Source organism: Crotalus tigris, unplaced genomic scaffold (assembly GCF_016545835.1).
Source record: "Crotalus tigris isolate CLP2741 ecotype Arizona unplaced genomic scaffold, ASM1654583v1 scf7180000018420.1175843, whole genome shotgun sequence".
In the NCBI taxonomy this organism is placed as follows: Eukaryota; Metazoa; Chordata; class Lepidosauria; order Squamata; family Viperidae; genus Crotalus; species Crotalus tigris.
The window spans coordinates 329273-353803 of NW_024096994.1; the positions used below are offsets into that span (position 1 = coordinate 329273).

At 40.3% G+C, this 24531-nt stretch overlaps 1 protein-coding gene across 4 annotated transcripts in view; it reads left to right on the top strand.

The window, feature by feature from the left end:
• Window positions 1-24531, top strand: part of LOC120312079 (N-acetylneuraminic acid phosphatase) — a 37379-nt gene that overhangs the window by 1420 nt on the left and 11428 nt on the right. For 2 of the 4 annotated variants that reach the window (XM_039352319.1, XM_039352320.1), the window contains exons 3-4: window positions 913-1570; window positions 3083-3299. In XM_039352319.1, the coding sequence (XP_039208253.1) occupies window positions 913-1570; window positions 3083-3267 (843 nt within the window). In that variant the 3' untranslated portion in view covers window positions 3268-3299. Of the gene's footprint in view, window positions 1-912; window positions 1571-3082; window positions 5523-24531 lie in introns of those variants that run through there. The other 2 variants (XM_039352318.1, XM_039352321.1) reach the window with 2 other exon arrangements.

Sequence of the window (24531 nt, forward strand, 5' to 3'; positions counted from 1 at the left end):
TTTTTAATGTAACTTTAGCAATCTTGTGGAAGAACAGTAAATCCATGATTCAAAACAGCTTGAACAACAGCTGACAGATCGATGTGTAGGGTGTGTGTGAGTTGCACCTTGAAGCACAGAGAGAGATTTGATTCTCTTTCTCTCTTCACCCCCCCTCTTCCTCCCCCTCCCTCCCATCCCAAACACAATTTTTTACACATGGGTATGTTTATGTGAAACTCAATTATGGGAGAAAATACAATTAGAATTCTAATTGTTAATTAGCTTTACTCACATTTTTCCAAAACATGTTTGCACAAATATTCTTGCGCATAGAAATATTGTATATTATTTAAAATGTTTGTATGGCTATACATTCATATAAATATACAAAACCACAAAATGTTATCTTCCTCTATTTGCTTCTTCTGTAATTTATTCATCCGTCTATAGCAGGGGTGTCAAACTGCTGGCCCACTGGCCGGATGCATCATGCCGAAACCACGCCCATCCCATTGCCCGCAATAGGGGGGCAAGTCACAATATGTCATGACACGTCACATGATGTTACGAGTTTGACACCCCTGGTCTATAGTCAAAACAATTCATAACTAAACAATCTGTCAAAAAAAATGATGAACACTGACATTTTAAATAGTATCAGCAACAGTCTTCACCTTTGACTCTACAGCAGTGCCTCCCAATTTTAGCAACTTCTAGCTGGGAATCCTATGAGCTGAATTCTACATGTGTAACAAACAGTCAAGCCTTGGGAACACTGCTCTAACTCTATTAAATTACAGTTTCCAAACTTCCTAGCCAGTATGCATATGTTGGCTAGGAATTTTGGAAGTTAGGTCCCCTGGAAGGCATCAAATTGGAGAAGTAAACTTCAGCCAATGTAACATTGTTCTGTTTTGTCTGTTTTCATAGGTAACCAAAATCTTACAGTATGAATATCACTACACTGAAAGAGAAGCTGACATGGTGTGTGATAAGTTCCAAGCCAAGCTATGCAAAGAATGCTTTGATCCATCTAAAATATCTATTACTGATCTAAGGGTCCAGCATTGGGAAGAAGCTATACAAGAGGTAAAGGGAAGAAGAGCCAATCAGAAGCTGGCTAGAGAATGTTATTTTCTTTGGAAAACCACCCGCCTGCAACATTTGACTTTTACAGAGGAAACACACAAGATCCTCAGTGACCTCAAAAAAGTTGTCCCTTTGCTTCTGCTGACAAATGGAGACACTGAGACACAAAAAGAAAAGATTGAAGCTTGTGCCTGTCAGGAATTCTTTGATGCAATTGTTGTAGGAGGAGAGCAGAAAGAAGAGAAACCATCACCATCCATTTTCTTTCACTGTTGTGAACTTCTAGGAGTTCAGCCTGAGGACTGTGTGATGATTGGAGACTCTTTAGACACAGATATCCAAGGAGGGTTGAATGCGGGTTTAAAGGCAACCATTTGGATAAATAGAACTGGAACAGTTCCCAAGGAAACATTTCCTGTTCCTCACTATACTATTTCTTCTCTTCTTGACCTCCCTGGACTTTTAGTAGAAGAACATTTTGAAATGAATCAGGTGGCAGGTAATGTATGTGACAGTCTCACCAAGTAATCTAAGAGTTTAGCCTCTTGGGTTTACAGTTAAAGGGCATTTCTATCTACGAAGTTTACATTGATTTACTTAAATTGCTCTGTTCTATCTTTTTTTAAAAAAAATTTTTTTACATTCTGTGCCATGTTGAACATATTTGAACCTGTTACATGGTGTTTGTGTTATGTCTTAGTCCTCTAACACAGAGGACTATAAATAGGTGGCCATTTTTGCTGCCCCAAACCAGAATCTTGCAAACTCACTAAATTCTCACAAGAGTCCAGCAATATCATTTTATTTGGGGGGGGGGGGATTGAGGTATCTAAGACTGTAAATTAACAACTGAAACTGAGTTGCAGCTTCTGTCTTAAAATAATACCCACTCAACCAGCTTGTGATAGTGATATCACAAATAAGTATATTTCTCGGTTACTGTTATTCAAAGAAAGCAAATGATCTGACAATTCATCATTGCATTTTTCCCCATAATGGTAAGCATATTAAAGCATGGCTAAGTGATGAGTCTCAATACTGTTGGACAGTGTTTCTCAACCTTGGCAATTTTCATATGCATGGACTTCAACTCCCAGAATTCCCCAGCTAGCAAGATGATCCAGGGTAATAGCTGAGCTGCCACATTTGAGAGTAGCTGCTGTAGGATGAAACCAGTCATGTAGTGCCTCCTGGTGGTCAGTATAACATCAAATGATTATGTTACAAATGCAAAAAATATGTAAAGATTATATTGTTAAGTATATTCAGTTCAAAAAAATCAGTGTAACTGTCTCATAGTTCAGACTGTATATTTTTTCTAAAAGTATACAACATTACTGTAATTTTAGGCATAGATTTTAGCTGCTTTTTCAGAATCAGAGCAGAATTAAACACTATACTGCAAATGTGTCTTTTTCAGTTTACTTCTTGCAAAGTAATTGCATGAGTTAATATTTGCAGATGGGAATCAATTGAGAGGATGGGAAGACATTTAAATCTGATTCTTAGCCAATGTTTTCTCTCTTGTTAAAGTCTTCCAAATCTTTTATCTTACCTGACCAATATAGTTAACTAAGATAATACACATACTCCCCTCAAAAGATGAAAAATATCACTGTTTTTTCAGATTTCATGGAAGCTGACAATCCAGTAAACTTTAATGAAGTCTATAGATTATTAGTATCTTTTGAGCAGGAGAAATTTAGACACAAAACAGAACTATAAAGTATGCAGTTGAAGAATCAAATTTGTTGTTTTTAAAAAAATCTGAGCATACATATTTGATATCTTAGCATCTAAATTCTTGTAATTCTAAAATCTTTTAAACATATATCGGTAATGATTTTAATGCCAATTCTTTTTACCAGTGTATAGTACTGATATCTCTAGTGTGTATAATTTGCCAAAGCTTTTTCATATTATTTTTTGGATATCAGGTCATTCTAAATGATTGTAATAGCTATGGCCATAGCTACTATAGCCATTTTTACTTAATCTTTTGTATACACAGGCAGAAGACTATCTAGCTGGCTCAACCTGCACATCACCCATATGTGTCAACAAATACACAAATGTACATATAGAAATATTTCAAACAGAAACATATTGGTTACAGATACTTACATAAAGAAATCCCTGCCCAATCTGTCTGTTACTCACCTTATTGCAAAGTTAGGCAACAAAATTGGGTCCTGAAGTGCCAATCACTCATCCTTTCTGCAGAGTCATTGTTTGTGGGACCAAACTGCATAAACAATTTGTGATTCACTCAAGCAGGCAGATAATCTCATCAGGAAAACTCTGAGACTCAAAAACTAAATGACACTTCAGCAAGATGTTAGAAAAAGATACAACAACCTGATGTGGCCTTTTAACAATATCTAAATACTCCATTTTCCCAGCCGAACAGTAAAGCTGGACCTGCCACTTGTCCAGAAAACTCAAAAGAGCAATAGAGATCTGTTTTTGTTATATAGGATGACCTAGCCCTAGGTGCTACTGGATCTATAGGCAGCAAGATCAGTCAATGAGCAGACTTGTGGAAAATGATTGATTTCTCCAATTCTGATGTCCTAATCCCACAGGTTAGTGGGTTTTATTTTTATGTTATTTAAAAGAAAGTTTAATGCTATGTTGAAAACTAAAAACTCAGAGCAGTTTATGATCAAGCAATTATAAGCCACAATAAAACTTCAGATTATTCTATTCCAAAAAGCCTTTGGTAGAGTTGTTGCACAGAAAAAGTCCAAGGAATCAAGTGCAATACAACCACTCCTTGCTTAGCAATTACCTCGGATGGTGACCATTTACAAATACAAGGATAAAAAATTCATTTTCAGAACAATGTGTGCATGTAGGACCAATTGTTGTGTGCCTGACTACAAAAGCCTTCTGTGTGAAACTGATTAAGGTTTGGTCAGTTTCCACAGCAGCAGGAGCCAGCTGGAAATTTTAATCAACTGATTCAAGTCATAGGGATGAGCTTGTTAACTTGCACTTTTTAGGGACATTTTGTGCTGCTGAGAAAAGCAGCTCAGGAAGAGATTACTTGTATAAGCAATCTCTCTGCCCCATGAGGGGGCAAAAAGGAAAAAGTGGGTCAGGCACAGTATACTATATAGAACTTTATCTGAATGAGATGGTAGTAACCAGTGATGTTCACTTAGTGACCATTTTGCTGGAACCATTTGCAGTCACTAAACAAGGAGAGGCTTGTATTCTACATACCTCTTCCTGTGAGAAGATGTGGAAAATTTCTTTCCCTAACCAGCTGCTCTTTCTCTGCTTGTGCCTACTTTTAACAGAGGCATTAACTTTTATGCCTAGTAAGAAATACATTTTCTTAACTTCATCAGCATTGCTCCCAAGAAAGTATTAAGGCTATAGTTCAGCTTGCATTCTCTGGATCACAGATGTCAAACTCAATCCCTTCACGTGATATATTATGACATTTCACAACATTTTTTGTCTTTGTGGAGCTGGGGTGGGCGTGGCCTATGCATGACGCAACTGGCCTGTGGCTGCCAGTTTGACACTTCTGCTCTGGACTTTCGCTGGCAACATAATGTAACTCTGCCCAACTGTTCTTGCAATATGCTAGATTTTGTATGATAAAACTGATGAAATGTGGTTGCTTCTTACCTGAAAAATCTAGGGATCTGTATGCATGGAAGGCTGTTGTGTCTTTCTGTGTAGATTGGTCTTAACTTCAAAGTTATTCATCATCTAGCATGATACAGCAGATAATAGAACCCCTTGGGCAGTAGTAGCTATGCTAATATTTAAAATACTAATTTTTAAAACTAGCAATTCATTTTTAGCACTGAGATTCTGATCCACAGTAATATTAGAGATACAAGTTTAAACCTAAAAATGCAAAAAAACCAAATTCCTTTTAATATATTTTGCAATTGATCAATGTGTGGATAACACAGAATACTCTAAAATTGTCTGGATCTAAACCAAGCAAGCATATAGACTGCAGGGGGAAAAAATGGGAATAGGAACTTGGTACAGTAAATTCATTCTTAATGCATATGCCAAAATTAATCCAACTATGTTAGGTACAGATTATTTACATAATATTGTATTTCAGTGGTATACAGCTACAACTACAGCTATTTTACAATTCTTATGTACTTCTTTTCAAGCTTTGGGATTCTTGGAAAGAGATGAAAATGAAGGGGGAAAGAACTGAACATAGCTGGACCTCTGTAACTATTGCTGAAATTCTAGATGATTGCTAGACGATATCAAGATTTTTTTTTAACTTGCCTGTTTAGCTGTAGTTGTCTGCATAGGGCTATGTGATGAAATATGCACTGCCCCACTGCAACCCTAAATCTAGACCTTACATATTTGTATGCAATGTCACAACCCACAAGTATGGTAGAATAGAGCTTGCATTGTGACAAAGCATATTTATTTATTTATTTTATTTTTAAAATTTATAAGCCGCCCCACTCCCGGAGGACTCTGGGCAGCTAACAATAAAAACACATAAAACATAACAAAACAAACAGTACAAGAACAATCATCCAGGGGTCAGATTTTATAAACCCCAGGCCTGCCAGAAAAGCCAGGTCTTAAGCAGCTTACGGAAAACCAACAGGGTGGGAGCGGTCCTAATCTCCGGGGGGAGCTGGTTCGAAGACGTGGGCGCCATCACAGAGAAAGCCTTCCTCCGCGGCCCCACCAAATGGCACTGCTTGGCCGACGGGACCTGAAGGAGGCCCAGCCTGTGGGATCTAACCGGACGAAGGGAACTATGAGGTAGTAGGCGGTCTCGCAAATAGCCTGGCCCTGAGCCATATAGGGCTTTAAAGGTAATAACCAACATCTTGAATTGGACCTGGAGACCAATAGGCAACCAGTGCAGCTCATGGAGGATAGGTGTAACGTGGGTGTATCGAGGAGTACCCACTATCACTCGCGTGGCTGCATTCTGGACCAACTGTAGTCTCCGAATACTTTTCAAGGGTAGCCCCATGTAGAGCTATTTAGAAATAGATGCCTGCGAGTCTAGCCTATTGCTTGATACTGTCTGAGGATCCCCATCCAGTATTAACAAGACCCAACCCTACTTAGCTTCCCAGCCTATTTCAGTCAGGTGTTGCTACCTGCTGAAATTCATACTCTTTATCAGTGCTTAAAACACAGGTGTCAAACTCGATCGTGTCATGTGAGGTATCGTGACGTTTTCTGCCTTTGTGGAGCCTGGATGGGCGTGGCCTGTGCGTCATGCATCTGGCCCACGGGCCATCAGTTTGACACCCCTGGTTTAAAATATATTAAAATGAATATTTCTATTTTTGTGTTGTTCATTGTTTTTAGTTAAGGAATCAAAACAAGAACTAAAAGTTAATTGACTAATAAATTGGATCCCTAATCCCTGATTTATCTTTCAGCTAATATCTTCCAATGTATTTGGTTTAAGTCTCAGTTTGTTTGCTCTCATCCTGTCTGTAATTGACATCTGATGTTAATTTAGATTCCTTGGATTTTAATTGGAAAATGAGATAAAGTTGAATATTATAGTTCTAATTTTCATTCTTTTCTAATATTAAAATTGCCTCATTTATTTTTGTCTTGCTTTGCTGGTGGTTTTGGCATTGCCTTTAATACTTTTCAATAAAATTTCTGGGTATCCTCAAAAAGTGTCCAATACATCTGTCCTTGCCCTCTAGATAAGAAACAACTAATCCTAAGAATAAGAATCTTACAGCTCTCTTTAAAAGTATTTATCAGAAGAAAGATTACAATTACAGCAGAAGAATTTCAGCACATATTCTGCTTTTCAATAAGAAACCTAAAGGTATGGCAGCAAAACTGTCCACTTTGGGGGGCGGGGGGTGCCTGTTTTGTGAAGGTGGAAAAGTCCTCATCTGTTCATTATTTTTATAATTTGTTATACATTTTTTATACATTATAAGTTTTTATAATGTTCTTTTTTGACCATATGAGAAAGGCAAGTTACAAACTATTGGAAGGGGAAAGAAGGTGCAGAAAATCACTAACTAGAATTTGAAAATAAACACGTTCCGTGTTGATTCATAAATTATTCTGATATTCTCAAATTATTAATTTTTCATTGGTAATCCATAAATATGGATTTAGCTATGAAGCCTATTTCTTATATTCATTGCAATGGACAGCAGATGGCGCATACACGTTTCCCTATACTTATGTTTAATTCCAGTGGAAAGGGAGTTGCTGGTTATGTGTTCAGGAGCTGTAAGGAAGTACAATTGGAAACAATAACCAGGAGACAAACTGTAGGGCAGGGGTCCCCAACCTTGGCAACTTTAAAACCTGTGGACTTTAACTCCCAGAATTCCCCAGCCAGCATTTGGATTACAAACTTGTCCCACAAAGCTTCATCTTATTACTGCTGCTTGGATGAGTTTTGAGTTGTTGTGGCCGAGCACAGGCCCCATTCTTCCAACTTGCTCTGAATTTTTGCCCAACTTGTGTCCAGCTTCTTGGCAGGAACTGTGTTTATTAGGATTCTAGTTAATGACTCTTTGTACAATAAGATTGTTCCAAAGACCTCGAAATAATCAAGCCCAATTTCTCTTGGACTTGGATCATCTGCTCAGATGGCTCTTTGGTTATGCTGGCTGACGACTGTAGAAGACTTGTTATTTTCCCAAGGATCTCAGAAGTTCTTCATATCGTGAGCCTCAGCAACTCTTTGACTTTCCAGCTGGGCTTTGGGACAATGAATTAAGTGAATCTTTTCTCATCTCATAAGAATAGTGTTATGTCCTGGACCAGCAGGCATAGGCTGCAGCAATTAGCCCAGGCAGACCATGTGGATGCCCGGGACAAGAAAGGCTGCTCCCAGCCTTGCATGCACACGCACAGCGGGAAAGATCCTTTGCAATGGTTGGCCAGCAAGGTATTGTGCAGCGGGGCTATAAAAGGAGGCTGCACCATTTTAAAACCTGTTCTGTTGGTGTTTGCAATAAAGGAGAACTGTTGGAACTTGTTGCTTCATCTCAATGCCTCTTTTCCGGAAACAGAACATTGGCGACGAGGATGGGATGCCTGCAAGGCAAACAGATTAAGAAGCCAAGCTGACTCACCACAGGGGGGCTTGCAGCTCAGAGAAGTGTGGCTCCTGGAGATTGACTCAGCCTGCCAGCACTGAGACGCTGGAGGTGAGCTCAGAAAGGGGGGGCCCTTCTCAATCCTTGCAGCAGGAGATGTGGACCAAGTTCCTGGGCTGAAACGATGGCAAAGATAGGCCGGCTTTCAGAATTTGACACAGCTCACCCAGAACGTTGGAGCTCGTACGTGGCCTGGGTGGAGAACTACCTCTGGGTGAATCAAATTCATGAAGATGACCTCAAAGTTGCCACACTACTGTGTGTGTGTGGGCAAGAGACCTTCGAGATTGTGTAAAATCTGGTCACCCCAGCACCACTGGAATCAATCACATAGTATTGAAGAGGATGCTTCGAGAGCATTTTGAACCCAAGCTCTCAATGATTGCCTGGCGACACGCATTCGAGCAGAGGGACCAGAGGCTTGGTGAGTCTGCAGCAGAGTTTGTTGCGGCCTTGTGACAAGCAGCTAGGCCCTGCGAATTCAAAGACTTGGAGGAGAGACTGAGAGATCGGCTGGTCTGTGGCCTGCGAAGCCGGGAGTTGCAGCAGAAGCTCTTCGCGAAGGAAGGCCTCACGTTCCATGATGCCCTGAAGGAAGTTTCAGCTGAAGAAGCAGCAGGCGGAGCTGTGAAAGCCTTGCAGCTTGCCAAGCCCCCTCAAGTTCCAGCCACCGCCCATCAAGAGGTTGCTCACGAAGAATCCGAACAGGATCCAGAATTGGAAGTGGACCGGCTGCATCAGACTCCAGGGAGAAGGCCTCATGGAGGGAAGGCCCAGGCAGCATCATACCCTCGGTGCATTGGGTGTGGAGGCCGCCATCGCCGCGCAGACTGCCATTTTTGCTCTACCATCTGCAGGGCCTGTGGGAGGCAAGGCCACATTGCTTCCGTCTGTTTGGGTCGCCAGAAGGAACGTTACCCAGAAGAATTGCCTTAGAAAGGTACCAGGGTCCCCAGCCAGAGCAGGGTGGGCTTCTGCGTGTCACATAGGAGCTTTTTTAGAACGTGGGTCCACAGGCCACTTAGGAAGAAGCTTCACATTGACGTGAAGTTGCAAGGGATCCCCTTGTCGATGGAGCTGGACACTGAGTCTGCTCTATCGATCATCTCCCTAACAAGGTCTGCAGCAGAAGCGGCCTACAGGTGAAACTCAGGCCATCAAACCTCATCCTCACAGATTTCCAAAATTCCAGAATCAACGTGAGGGGGGAGGCCAAACTCAAGGTGCAGTGTAGGAATTTTGAGGGGCTACTGGATGTAGTTGTGGTTGGGGGAGACCATACGAGTCTCATTGGACTCGACTAGTTTGAGGCCCTGGGAATTCAGGTGACTGGAATACACAGCGTGCAAACAACAGGCCTGGCTGGGGTCTGCAGGGAGTTTGCAGATGTGTTTAGTCCAGAACTTGGCTCCTACAAAGGTCCTCCTATTTCTCTGAAGCTAGACCCAGCCATAGCCCCCATTAGAATCAAGCCACGCAGGGTGCCCTTTGCCTTAAAGGGTAAAATAGATGCAGAGCTGGATAAACTGATTCAGCAGGGTATCTTAGAGCCTGTGGACAGTAGTCCATGGGAAATGCCCATAGTTATGCCACTGAAGGCCAATGGTGAAGTCTGAATCTGTGCGGACTACAAGTGCACGCTTAACAAAGCGCTGCAGCGGCATTCGTACCCAATACCAGTGGTCAGTCACATTCTAGCCTCCCTCAAGGGGGGCCAGATCTTTGCTAAGCTTGACCTGGCTCAGGCCTATCAACAGTTGCCAGTTGATGAGGCAACGGCTGAGGCCCAAACTGTAGTGACTCACGGGGGCATTCAAGATAAAAAAGATTGCAATTTGAAGTAAATGTGGCCCCTGGCATCTTCCAGAGTGTAATGGAGTGAACGCTCTGAAATATCCCTGGTGTTTGCCCGTACTTTGAGGAGGTCCTCATTGCTGGGGACTCAGCTGATAATTTAGCTGAAAGGCTGAGAGCCAGTTTGCTACATTTCTGCCAAGCGGGGCTGAAGCTTAAGCAAGAGAAGTGCAAGATCGGGGTTACCTCCATGGAGTTTCTAGGATTCCGCATTGATGCTCAGGGCATCCACCCTGCTGAATCCAAGCTGCAAGCAATTCAGCAGCCCCAAGTCCCAAATCCAAGGGTGAACTTCAGGCCTTTCTGGGACTACTAAATTTTTACCACTCATTCCTTCCTTACAAGGCTGCAGAGGCTGAGCCGTTACACCGGCTCTTGGACAAACAGGCCCCTTGGCAGTGGACACAAGCACATGAAAAGAGCTTCAAAGAGGTCAAGGCCTTGCTCTTTTCAAATGCGGTCCTCGCGCATTTCAATGATGCCAGTGTGCATCGCCTGTGATGCATCCCCTTATGGGATTGGGGCTGTGTTAAGTCACTTGAAGGCTGGTGGAACACAAGTCCCAATAGCATACTACTCTAGAACCCTATTATCAGCTGAACGCAATTATGCACAGATAGATAGGGAAGCTGTCACATGTTCCGACTAATGAAGCACTTCAAAGAACTTTCAGGCATGTTTCCTAAAGTCTTTATTTGCAGAGCTACAATTTTTGCCGGTCACCATGTTGGACTGGTTATGCCAGAATCTGAACTTCCTGTCGCTGGCATCAAGCTTTCCTTGCTCAACCCCTCCCTTCTCATGCAGTCACAAGTCACATTATCCAATTAGTGAGAAGGTCAAACGTTTACTTCCTCTTTCTTTCCCGGGCTTTTTCCCCGCTCAGTCTAAGCTAAGTATTAACCCAATAAATGCCAGACAGTTTTGCATATTGTCAAAGCAAGAATATACAGTATTTGCAGCATTGACATAAGCCTTAGCCATAGTGGCTGGCATAAAGAAGTTCCATGACTTCGTATATGGCCACCACTTCATGGTCTTTACAGACCATAAGCCACTGCTGGGGTTGTTCACAACGAACAAACAAACCCCACACATAATATCCCCATGAATGCTGAGGTGGTCTATCTTCCTGTCTGCATATGACCATACACTGGTTCACAAGCCAGGCAAAGAAATGGGTCATGCAGATGGTCTCAATAGGTTGCCATTACAGCAGATAGAGGCAGATCCAGCACCTGCCAACCGCATCCTGTCTATTCAGTGCTAGGGATGTGGCTGCAGAAACAGCTACCGATCACACGCTAATACGTGTGCTGGCCTGGGCATTGTGTGGATGGCCTGACACATGTCCAGGCTCAGAATTCCAGAGCTTCTGGCAGAGGAAGCACAAAATTTCCACCTTCAAGGTGTGTGTCCTATGGGGTAGCCAGGTAGTAATCCCAACCTCATTGAGGACTAGACTCCTGCAGTCTCTGCATGAGGGACATCCGGGAATAGTCCGGATGAAGGTGTTAGTGTGCAGCCATCTTTGGTGGCCTGGGCTCTACAAAGACATCGAGGCCCAGGTCCACGGGTGCACTGTTTGTCAACAGTCAAGGCTGGAGATGCCCCAGGCCCCAGTTCATAGGTGGGAGGAGACTCATACCCCATGGTCAAGAGTCCATATCGACTATGCTGGGCCCTTTCAGGGGCAATTCTTCTTAATTCTCGTGGACAGTCATTCCAAGTGGCTAGAGGTCATGCCTGTCTCCTCCACTACCACTGCTCGGACCATCCAAGTGCTGAGAGAGATCTTCGCCGCACATGGACTTTCAGATGTCCTTGTCTCCGACAACGGGCCCCAATTCACATCGTTTGAGTTCAAGGCATTCCTCCAGGCCAACATGATTCGGCATGCCACATCTGCACTGTTCCATCCAGCTTCCAACAGCCAGGCTGAACGAATGGTGCGCACAACCAAGGATGCCTTAAAGAGGATCAGTCACGGGACCTGGCATCACAGGCTAGCGGACCTTCTTCTGTGCCACCGCACCACACCTTGCACAGCTAATGGAAAGAGCCCAGCTGAACTCCGCTGGGATCGCCGCCAGCGGGAAAAGATCATTTGCAATGTTTGGCCAGCAAGGTATTGTGCAGGGGGGCTATAAAAGGGGGCCGCACCATTTTAAAACCTGTTCTGTTGGTGTTTGCAATAAAGGAGAACTGTTGGAACTCGTTGCTTCGTCTCAATGCCTCTTTTCCGGAAACAGAACAAATAGCATTTTCAAATGCTACTAGATACAGTTCTTTGCTTGCTGCTTTTTACTTGCTCTCTCCTAAGAAAGATAGTGCAAGGTTTAGGAGTTCCTGCTTTAAGTGATATTGATGTCACCCTGTTACACCTCTCCTTAGCTTCAAGCCTCAGAAATGTATTATTTGCAGAAGGGAAGCAAAAACACCCAAGTCTTGTATCTTAAAAAACCACTATTGCAAGTTTATGGAATAGGTTTTCCTGCATTATAGCTCATTTAATCAAATACATGGAGTTTTATCCTGAGAAAGTCACATATGTGTGAATCTTCATACATATACATTACATTCCCACAAATTATGTTATTGGAATAAAATGAGGATGGATTTTCAATAACTCACACTGAGATATCAGAGAAAAGATGGAATGTAAATGCAATAATAGCATTATTCATAACCTGATTTCAAACATCCAGCTCCCAATTTAATTAAAATGTGTACTTGTAGTGCTTATTTGTCCTTAGATTTCACTTAAATAATTTAAATATGTAATTTTCTGATTGTACTATTAGTACTATTCAACTTCCCTCACCACATATTGTAAAGCTGCATACAAACAATGATTCTTTGTCTTCTTCATATTTAATTAAAGAAAATTCAGGGTCTGAATCGCTCCTTTTTCTTTGTATGTAGTTTGAAGATCTGTGTGTCTTAATCTTGGCGACACATCTTAAATCACCAATGTTGAGAAACATGGTGAAGAGAGTATAATTTGGTAGCAGTTTTTAGTACAGATACAGATATAGATAGATAGATAGATAGATAGATAGATAGATAGATAGATAGATAGATAGATAGATAGATAGATAGATAGATAGATAGACAGACAGTTTTGTCTGACACTGTGCCACAATGTCCTTTAATCTTTCAGTCTGAAGAACAATCACATCTTGGGCTACCCTAACAAAACAAAACTGATATTATGTTACTTGTTGTTAGTTGCGAAGTTGTGTCCGACCCATCGCGACCCCATGGACAACATTCCTCCAGGCCTTCCTGTCCTCTACCATCTTCTGAAGTCCATTTAAGCTCACGCCTACTGCTTCAGTGACTCCATGCAGCCATCTCATTCTCTGTCGTCCCCTTCTTCTATTGCCCTCAATCTTTCCCAGCATTAGGCCCTTCTCCAGTGAGTCCTTCCTTCTCATTAGGTGGCCAAAGTATTTGAGTTTCAACTTCAGGATCTGGCCTTCTAAAGAGCAGTCAGGATTGATTTCCTCTTGGACTGACCTGTTTGATCACCTTGCAGTCCAGGGGACTCGCAGGAGTCTTCTCCAGCACCATAGTTCAAAGGCCTCAATTCTTTGGCGCTCAGCCTTTCTTATGGTCCAACTTTCACCGCCATACATTGCAACTGGGAAAACCATGGCCTTGACTATATGTACTTTTGTTGACAAGGTGATGTCTCTGTTTTTTAGTATGCCATCTGGATTTGCCATAGCTTTCCTCCCCAGAAGTAAGTGTCTTTTAATTTCTTGGCTGCAGTCCCCATCTTCAGTGATCTTAGAACCCAAGAAGATAAAATCTGTCACTATCTCCATTTCTTCCCCATCTATTTGCCAGGAATTGAGACGGCTGGATGCCATGATCTTGCTTTTCTTAATGTTGAGTTTCGAGCCAACTTTTGCACTCTCCTTCTTCACCCGCATCAAGAGGCTCTTTAGTTCCTCTTCACTTTCTGCCATTAGAGTGGTGTCATTTGCATATCTTAGGTTGTTGATATTTCTCCCAGTAATCTTAATTCCAACTTTTGATTCATCTAACTCTGCCTTTCTCATGATGTGCTCTGCATATAAGTTAAATAGGCAGGGTGACAGAATACAGCCTTGCCGGACTCCTTTCCCAATTTTGAAGCAATCAGTTGTTCCATGTCCAGTTCTCACTGTTGCTTCTTGACCTGCATATAGGTTTCTCAAGAGACAATTAAGATGGTCTGGTACTCCCATCTCTTTAAGAACTTGCCACAAATTGTTGTGATCCACACAATCAAAGGCTTTAGCATAGTCAATGAAGCAGAGGTAGATGTTTTTCTGGAACTCCGTAGCTTTCTCCATGATCCAGCATATGTTGGCAATTTGATCTCTAGTTCCTCTGCCTCTTTAAAATCCTACCTGTACTTCTGGAACTTCTCAGTCCACATACTGCTGGAGTCTAGCTTGTAGGATTTTAAGCATAACTTGGCTGATTGGCATGTTGATGTCTGGCGATTGGTTGTTGTTTTCTTGGGCTGTCAAGCCTTTAGCTCTTAAGTATTTGATAGGCTGGTGGTAATTCAGCACTTCTGTATGAAAGCTACCAGAAAGGGAGTCCAAAACTGAGGGGAAAAAAGTGATAGCAAAAGATGACACAGTCCTGACAGAATCAATTGGGACGTCTCCAAATATGCACATGTGAAATCCCTATTCTTTTAGCAGATATTTATAATGCATGGCTAAGATCAGAGAAATTTGAAATGGCCAATTTAACATATTCCTTAAAAAATTAAGAATTACAAACTTGGAGTAATAACAGAATGGGAAAAGTAAATCAGTTCAAAATATATCTTTCAGGTACAGAGCCATTAAGTAACACTTTATAGTGGCTTGAAAGTTTCAGCTAGCATACAGCTAGAGTAGAATGCAGTAGGCATTCTTTCCTGGGATGTTCACGGCATTTTTAACCAAGTCCAATGTTTTCTGGAAGGGGCGGCATCATGATGTCATACATATAAAGGTAGCCCTCAACTTACAATCATAATTGAGCCCAAAATGTATGTTATTAACTGAGAAATTTGTTTAGTGAGTTTTGCCCCATTTTTACGACTTTTCTTGCCACATTTATTAAGTGAATCACTGCAGTTGTTAAATTAGTAACAGAGTTGTTAAGTGAATCTGGCTTCCCCATTGACTGTGCTTGTCAGAAGGTTGCTAAAGGGGATCACATAACTCCAGGACACTGTAGCCATCATAAATTTGAACCAGTTGTCAAGCATCCAAATGTAAATCATGTGACCATGGGGATGCTGCCATGGTCATAAGTACAAAAAATGGTCATACATCACTTTTTTCAGTGCCTTTGTAACTTTGAACGGTCACTAAATGGACTGTTGTAAGTTGAGGACTACCTGTATACAAAAGAGGCAAACCTTGCAGTATGATGGCACAATGTTGCTTTTGTCATTTTGTTGAAAGCAGCAGGATCCCTATGGCCACCCGGCCACACTGCAATGAATGCCATTCTATCCAAGATAAGGGGCCCTCTAATGCAGGGGTCCCCAACCCCTGGTCTGTGGACCAGTATCGGGGCACGGCATGCCAGCAACTGGTCTGCACAAACAAGCAAAGCCTCATCTGCTACATGCAGGCAGCACACAAAACCAGGCACCCTCTGATCCGCGGAAAAACCTCTCTCCATGGAACCGGTCCCTGGTGGAAAAAAGGTTGGGGACCTATGCTCTAGTGGACTGATACCAGTGTTAGCAGTGCTAGGCCAGAAGGCTAAATAATCTGAGCACAAGGAAACTTCCTATATTTCTTTTATTCCTAGAATCACAAATCATTTCAGACTTCCTAGAAACTGACAGCATGTTCAAAGCAAACAATAATGACAAAGACATGCTGTGGCTGGAATTATTTGCCAATATCCCATGCATGCAAGTTCATAATAATAGGGTTTTTTTGATCTACCAGTCCACTGTGTTGACACAAGGGAACAAAGCAAGAAACCTACTTCCACTCTGCCAAACCACAAACCTTGGCAGTCAACAGCCCCAGAGATAACAAAAATATATTTTAAAAAAACTTGGCGGTTTTCCTGGCCTACTACACCTTGAGTTTGTCAAATCAGTCACGCTATGTTGACTTTCTACCTAAGATGGCATCATCTTTCAGAATATGGACCCCAGGTTTTTCCTTTTACATTGGAGTCTCTTGAAGTTGGTGATATGGAAACCACAGGATATATCCACAAGTGGCAGAAGATGTTCTTAGCAATATATATTTTGTAATATTCTCACAATGTATATTAAACTTTCTGGATATTGTGTTGATCTGGGACCTCAAACACAGAAAAATATAGTCAGGTATTGGTAACTTCCATTTCAGTTTTGTCCCTTGTCCTCGACTTAAGTAGGATTCATATCCAAATCTGTTCTAAAACTTCTAAAGCATCTTTAGACTTTCAAGTTATTCTATTTCAGGGTTGTCATTGGGATTATTTTATTTTATTATTGTATTTATTATTTATTTATTTATTTTTATTTATTTAGCACCTGCCTTGAAATAGTAGATCCCCAGAAAGAGATTCTAAATTGAAGTTACAAGAGGAATGGGACAGAGAGTAACTGATGCCACTTGAATATTAGGAGGTGGGACAAGAAGCACAGTGTTTCAAAGGCTGGGGGTAGAGTAGAGTGTTTCTCTTGCAGTGGTTTCAACTAACAGGAACTGAGCTGGCAAAAAATTGGCCACACAATTGAATGCTGCTTTTATGGGATCACCAAAGTTTGGAGCTTCAAATTGGGCCAGAACCTCATTTACTGCCCCTTTCCTTCAAGATTCCAAGATGGAACGCAATAGAACAAAAAATGCAGCATCCTTGCCTCTTGATTAAAATCATCCAGTCCAAGAGCTAAAAACAAAGCAGATAACAAAATAAGCAGATGTAATCTAATCAGCATAATCCTCACAGGATTATGTATCAGGCAAGTGGGACTTGGAATGTTTCATGTGGAGCTCCAAGAAAGGAAACCGTTCTGGAAAGACTAGAAAAAACTGAGATCTAGGACAGTCTTCTTGAGTTGTGAAACAAAATCTGTCCACCAGTTTAGGAAGCTAAGCAAAGGAAGCAAAGGAAGTTTTATCATTTAAAATGTAAACACAATGACTGAAATTCTCTAAGGACTTTCTGATATTTGGTGTGCTAAGAAGGAGAAATGATAACATTCATAGGTAACTATATACAGCCAGTAGCAACTGCCAGCTAAATTCGGCTTACCTAGAATGCTAAGCAGAGCTGAACTTAACTAATACTTAAAATAGTCTACCTGAGCTTTCCAAGCTGGCAGATTAATTGGGAAATGTTCCCCATCCCTCAACACAAATCCAAGAAGGTAGCATACATTTCCTCTTTCCTTCTTCTAATATAAAGCACATAACAACTATTTTATGTGGAACGGTCAAAATTCAGCTCAGCTATTCCTCAAAAGAAGCCCAATCTATACCTGATGCATTAAATGTTTCTTAGGCTAAGACTCAAGCACAACTTTTTGGAATCCAGCTGGGCCAATATAGGTAATTTATTCCATTAGAAATTGTTCAACCCGTTACTGAGGGCTATTTTCCAGCTGGGCCACCAATGAAATGTTGGATTGGTCTATTTAAAATAGAAGCACCTTCCTGATGCTAGTTTCTATCTTATTAGCTCAAGCTGTTTTGTTTTTTTTTTTCTTCAGTTGACTAGCTCTGCTAAAACTGACTGAGATCTTGCTCTTATTTTGGGCTGGATGCTTCATAAGAAACTAAAATATTTATGTTTCTCATTGGCTGCCATTCTGCCAATGAGAATGAGTATAGCACCCTCAAATGGCACATTTTGGATTTAGAGCTTCAGATGAATTGGTGACCCAAAACATTTTTTCCGCTGTCTTTTTCTCCTTTCCAGTCAGCATATTTCAATCAAATAATAAAATCATGAGAGCTTTCTCTTTGGTTAGATTTAGGTCCCCATATATACTGATTTATCCTCACCAACTCTAAATTGGGTAATCTGGGGGTTCTCTAAGACTCATGACTCCAGTTTGAGGAGCAGGTGGCAGCCTTGGCAAGGAAGTCCCTTACATAATTACATCTTGTTCAAAAATTGCACATTCCTAGGTCAGGAGGCATTATTCATGCAATTAGATTACTGCAACATGCTTACATGAGGCTGCCCTTGAAGAACATTTAGAAGCTTCAATTGTTTCAGAAAGCAGCAGCATCTGCAATATTGGGAGCTCCACGATACACAGTGATGAGATTCAGCCAGTTCAGCCACTTTGGCAGAACAGGTAGCTAATTTTTTGTTGCCCAGTCCCAGAATGGACTTATGGAAGCGGCATCCACACAGAGAACCAGTTATTCACATATTTGAATCCCACCACTGATGATACACCCATATCAAGCAATGTATACTGCTTGAACTGTCTTGGCCTCCAATAGGTTTCTGGATGCAATTTAAGATGCTGGTTGTCACCTTTAAAGCTCTACATGGCACAGAACCAGGACTATCTGTCCTCGGTGGTTTCTGGCAGAGTAGACATGTTCTGGATCTCATTGGTAAAGCAATATCATTTGGAGGTCTCCAGGGAATGTGTCTTCTCCAACATGATACATACATGTCTTGTGGAACAGCCTCGTTCTGATGTATGGACATCAAGCTGGGAAGACCTAGCTCCTTCCTCAAGTATTAGGGCTGAGGGTTCTGATGGAGTTCTGGCATGAATACTTATATTTAATAATACTTAGGGGCCTTGACTCAGACTATATGCATTTACCATGGTGGATGGTAGCTTTCCAATAGTTAAGCACATTGTTGAAAATTGAGAGTGGAATCGCTTCCTAGTAGTACTAATCTCAATTTGAAACCAGATTGCTCTTTTTCAACTCGGGATAAAGCTAACTGAAATGGTAGCTCTGCGTTTAGGGAGCAACATAAACATAGAAAATCTACCATCCATGGTTACTGAACTGTATAAAACAGGATGCCACTAAATTCAATAAGACAAGGCTTTTAAGTCTTGATGACAGCTCAACTTTGGGGCAACAACCTGTGCCAGAGAATAGTTCCAATGCTAAAATATGTTCATCAGCAATGAAACAAGCTAGTGTTAAAACCCCACTGTTTACAAAATGACTTGCCGCTTGGCAGAAGAATGGAGCAAAGGAAATTTTGCTAAGTCAAGAACAACCTAAAATAGCATATAACCTTCAAAAGTGTTTAGAAATGGGGTATAAACATACTGATACAGCAGCCTCTGGCAGCCTCAAAGATAGTTAAAAAGAAGATATAAACCAAAGATCAAGATAAAATATTAGCCACCTTATATTACTATGTGCATGCTGTCTTCGACAGCGCTTACTTGAACTATTAATTTTCTGTCCCAAAGATGCTTTTTCATGAGGCAACTGGACTTTCTTGTTTTTCCCTGAAGACATTTTGCTTCTCATCCAAGAAGCCTCTTCAGCTCTGACTGGATGGTAGCAGTCCTGCAGACTGCTCTTCATTTGCATTCTTTTAGCAAGTCGTTCAGGCTACCTGGATAACTATGACCTGGATGACTGAGAATCTCCATAGACATATTCATTTTCTGGAACTTGAAATGTTGTGATATTTCATGGTAATGTTGCCTACTTTGCACTGTTTTATTTCTTATCCATTATATTTGAATGAGGATGTAGTCAGTACCGCAAATAAATTCCGTGTCTAATTTATACACTAGCTAATACAAAAAGTTGTTTGGTTAATCTGGTCTCATGTTTGCTGATGGTGAGGGTGAAATATAAGTTGTTGGTTTTTTTACATCCTCTTTAACCTTAAGATAAGGGGAGAGGGAGAGACCACTATCCTTAAAGTTTGCTCATACATTTATTCTTTTGTGCAATATTTATTTCATTAAAAGTAAATCTACCATTGAGAATTTGAGAACTGCCGATCATCATTACCCAGAAAAGACACAAAGACAGCCGAACAACGGAGCTCTTCAGCCTTGGATGTGGATGACTAGTCGAAAACGAAGAAAAGTCAAGCTCCAGTAATTTTTAATGACAGATCTTGTTAAGGTTAAAAAAACAGCACTGCCCTCATGCTGTGATTAAATATGAAGAAGAACTCATCATATCAAGCATTCCAGTTTCCAGCATTGTGAAAGGGCTTGTTTCTCTCTAAATTAATCATTCTGAGCTACTCAGCGACAGAGCTTGGGTACACAAAGCCACCAGAAACTTAAAACAAACTCAGTGCAGGCTGCCAAGCTGAAGCAGAAATGATGGAGACTTGGGCCATTTTATTCTGCCTCCCGTCTGCTTTTTTTGTTCCAGAGAGCCAATCCAAATTGGGTCAAGCTAGGGAAGAATACCCATAAACTGGCAACGATCCCGTAGGCCAAACCAAGTTCTCTCCCACACCAACTCAAATATTTAAAATGACTTGCTGTATACTAAGCTGGCATTCAGCCCAGGAGGCCCACGTTAGCATCCAAGTTCACCCCAGAATTCACTAAATCACTGCATGGAAAGCACACTCTCCCTCACTCCCTCACTCTCCGGCTTTAACGTAGGAATAAGGATGGCCTCTTTTTTTCCCTTTTCTACAAGGAAGCTATTGTAAGGAAAAATGTGCTGGGGCATTTTTGCACACAGAAGACCAATTCATCCTTTATCTCAGCAACATGTTAGCCATTGGAGAAGATGTGTTTGTGTGGCCAAGCATCCTATTTGCAAGAACTAAACATTTTTGTCTGATTGCACGATATGGTCTGATTGAGATTCACTGCCATGGAAAACCCCCAGTCAGTCTGAGTGCAGCCAGACAGCCACACTGAAATAGCTTCCTTTAGTCTGTGAACCAACAGAAAAGCATGCTTGCATAAACTGTGCTACAGTTTTAATGCAGAACTAGTTAAGGAAAGTGACTGATGGATTTTCCTGAATTGTTTTCATCTCCTATTAAATATCACCTACCAGTGTGAAAAACATCAATTCTTGATTTGAGATGAGGATGGGGATGGGGTGAGAGAGGCAAGTATTGATCAGTGATTAGCTCAGCAGGGATAGCTATCTATCGAACCGTAAACCTAGTTTTATTTGCTCCCTTTAACATGTATATATATTATTTTTATGCTTTTAATATTTTATGGTCCAGAGGGAGGGAGATGGGTGATTCTTAAACATGATAAATAAAAACTAAAATTTAAGGATTTTACTTTAGTGTATTGAACGGGATCCTAATTAAGTTTATATCCTGCAATCACATGAACCATAACTTATATTTGCTACATTGATGGCAGTAAAAAGTTGGCGCCAGCCTCTTTCCTAGCCAACTCATTATTTGCCAGGTCTCCTCCCATGGAGCCATGTGTGCACTATATCCCAAAAACCATGATGGGAAGAACTTTTGTTTTCTTTCCCTTCCCTTCATTTCCTGCAGAATCTACCATGAAAAGGTGAAATACAAGTGTAACCTGCTCAATTTCAAGCTGCAAGCAATCTTCCTAAATTGGAGGGATTGCCCTCAGATCTGTGATATAATGGATCAAAATATTGGATATATTGAAGGATATTTTTGAAGAATGGACCCAGAAGTTAATTTTAAGAATGTTTACCTCTATAGATAGACTGTGTTTAAAAAACATAATAAAAGATCTGTGATATAAACGGGAGGGGGGGAGGGGAAATAGCAATGGGGAGGGGAAATACCCCCTTTGGGGAATTTGGTGTTTGAAGTAGGATTTCCCCATCTTAGCCAAACCTTCCCAACATAATACATATACTCTCTGTTTCCTCAATATCATTAATTTTGTTTGAAACCAAACAATATCAATACTATTTTAAATTTGGTATTGTTCCTATCTCTTCATGGAGTAAAGTGCCAAGTGATTTGAAGGGAAGGAGTGAGCCTGCATCATCTTAATGGGCCAATAGGACCTGAGCAGATTCTAATCTCTGAATCAGCAGCATTGTCAATGAAGCACCAGCAGCAAATGACGTTTTTAAAAGAAGAGGGAAAACACTAACTGGAATAATTAAATCTTATTTTTCCTGATGAGTTGAAAATGAGATGACAGCCACCTCACATTCTTTAAGAAGGGTCTAATTTTTTGGACTTCTAAGGAAGAAATGGCCAACTTTTAGCAGAAATGACTCTGCCAAATGACTGCAGCAGAATGAAGAGCTGGCAAGTAGGCCAGTTCTTTACAGTTCCTCTCCAGACAAGGAGAGGATTTGAGATTGCCCACTAGTATCCCATGCAGTTTTTCCTTATGTGGAACCTCCAAGACAATGAGCTCTGGGAGATGAGGAAAAACCACATTTTTGCTCAGATGATGATCAATGCCTTTGAAAAGAATACTGGGTTTGCATATTTCCTTTTCTAATCAGTTTTGGAAATTGTTAACTACCTTTCAGCTGTTAGGAATTTTTAAAGTTTTACAGCACCAGGTGAGTTTATTTCAATCCTTAGGGGAAAAAGGTTTAAATATCCATTTACTTTAAAAAGAATTCTTTTGGAATAAAGAGCAAAAGGCTGATTAGATTTTAGAAAGTTACAAATGGACTAAGGATCCAGGTGGATTTGAAATATGATTTTGGAATTAATTACAAAGAAACCTTCCTGTAGCAAAATACTTTTTTAAAAAATTGCAAAAAACATAAGATTTAAAAAATTGGACTCTAGAGGGAACTAAAGATTATATTTAAAGGAGGTGAATACTTATATTTGGCTAATACAGAATGGATCAAAATATCTTGATCCATTGAATATATTGAAGGATATTTTTGAAGAATGGACCAAGAAGTTAATTTTAAGAGTGCTTACTTCTATAGAAAGGCTATGTTTAAAAGACATACTGAAAGAGAAACAAATTTTATTGCATAAGATTAAGAGTGATCTGAAAATGGATTTAAAAATAACAGGCTACAAAAATGCCATGAAAAAAACGCTATACTGGATATATAAATGAAAACAGCTAATATCTTAATAATTAAGAGGGACGTACAAATAACAAATTAAAATAGTGACTTGATTAACTTTCCTATATTGAATTTGCAAAATGGACTTGTTAAAGCTTTTAAGAATTTTCGTGAGAAGAGACAAAAAAATAAATAAAAATAAATCAAATTCTAGGATATTATTTGAAGGGATTAAAGGTAAAAATTAAAACTGTTACAGGTAAAAGGGAGGAATATACAGTTGGTTTATTTAATCAAGGTTAAAATAGATATACTGTTATTTCTGGTAGCTCTTAATAGACTTTTATTGATAGGACTGAGCAGTGAGGCTTTAAGGATTTGTTTGTAGATAAAAGATGGGATATAAGAAAAAGATCATTTCTTGTATTTTAAGAGACAGTGATAAGTTATTAAAGTTATTTACACTTATAACAATAATAATAATAGAGTTGAAGGGACCTTGGAGGTCTTCTAGTCCAACCCCATGCTCAGGCAGGAAACCCTATGCCATTTCAGACAAACTGGTTGTCCAGTCTCTTCTTAAAAACTTCCAGTGTTGGAGCATTCACAATTTCTGGAGGCAGGTTGTTCCACTGATTAATTGTTCTAATTGTAGGAAATTTTACTTGTGATGAAGATAGAAGTAATTTCTTTATATATATTTCCATTCTTTTTTTTTAAATGCTATTTTTAAGTTATATTTTTCTTCTCTTTTTTCTGTACTTTGTTTTTCTTTTTTATTCTTTTTAATTTTTAGTTTGTATTAGTTTATATTTTTTAATTATAACTTTTAATAAAATTGCTATTAAAAAAGAGGAAAAAGGGTCTAAATTTTGTGCAGAAACACGATAAATCCTAAACTCTAACAAACTGTTGTCTCTTATAAGCTTCAGAATCATTTTAATATGGAAAAGAACACAGATTTATTATACTTGAATTGTATTTTAATGAGTTATGTTAAATCCCATCCCAGTGGCTACCCTTTTATTACTTTGTTTTTTAATGGCTTAATTATTCTTTTATGGACGCCATATATATAAAAGGCTCTGGAGCTGGCTACCTACCAGCGCACTGAAGCAGAGGGTCACATAGGTAGCAGCTGTACAGCCAATTTTGATGAAGTAATCACAATTGACTGCCTTGCTTGCACGATCACACAAATATATCTGCAAACACCCACTCCCCACTGGCTGAGTGTGTAAATTGTGGATTTATTGAAATATGCTGTGTCTAGGTTGAAAAGCGTAGAGTCACCTTCACGGACTGTTGCCTATGCCTCAACACAGCTTTTCAACAGTTGGCTAGACAGAAAAGGAGCCTGATGCGGATATCTTAATAAGCACCCTATCTGGGAGGTCTTTGGGATATTTCAAACAACTTTCAGTTCTCATTAGTTTAGACATGGCCACATCTGAGTCCTTATCTTTTGTAACTTCTGCAGCAAAACTACATGGGAAAGTCCCTGAACTGGGTGATACTTCTACCCACAGGTCATTCTTCAGTAATGAGGCTCCAACTGA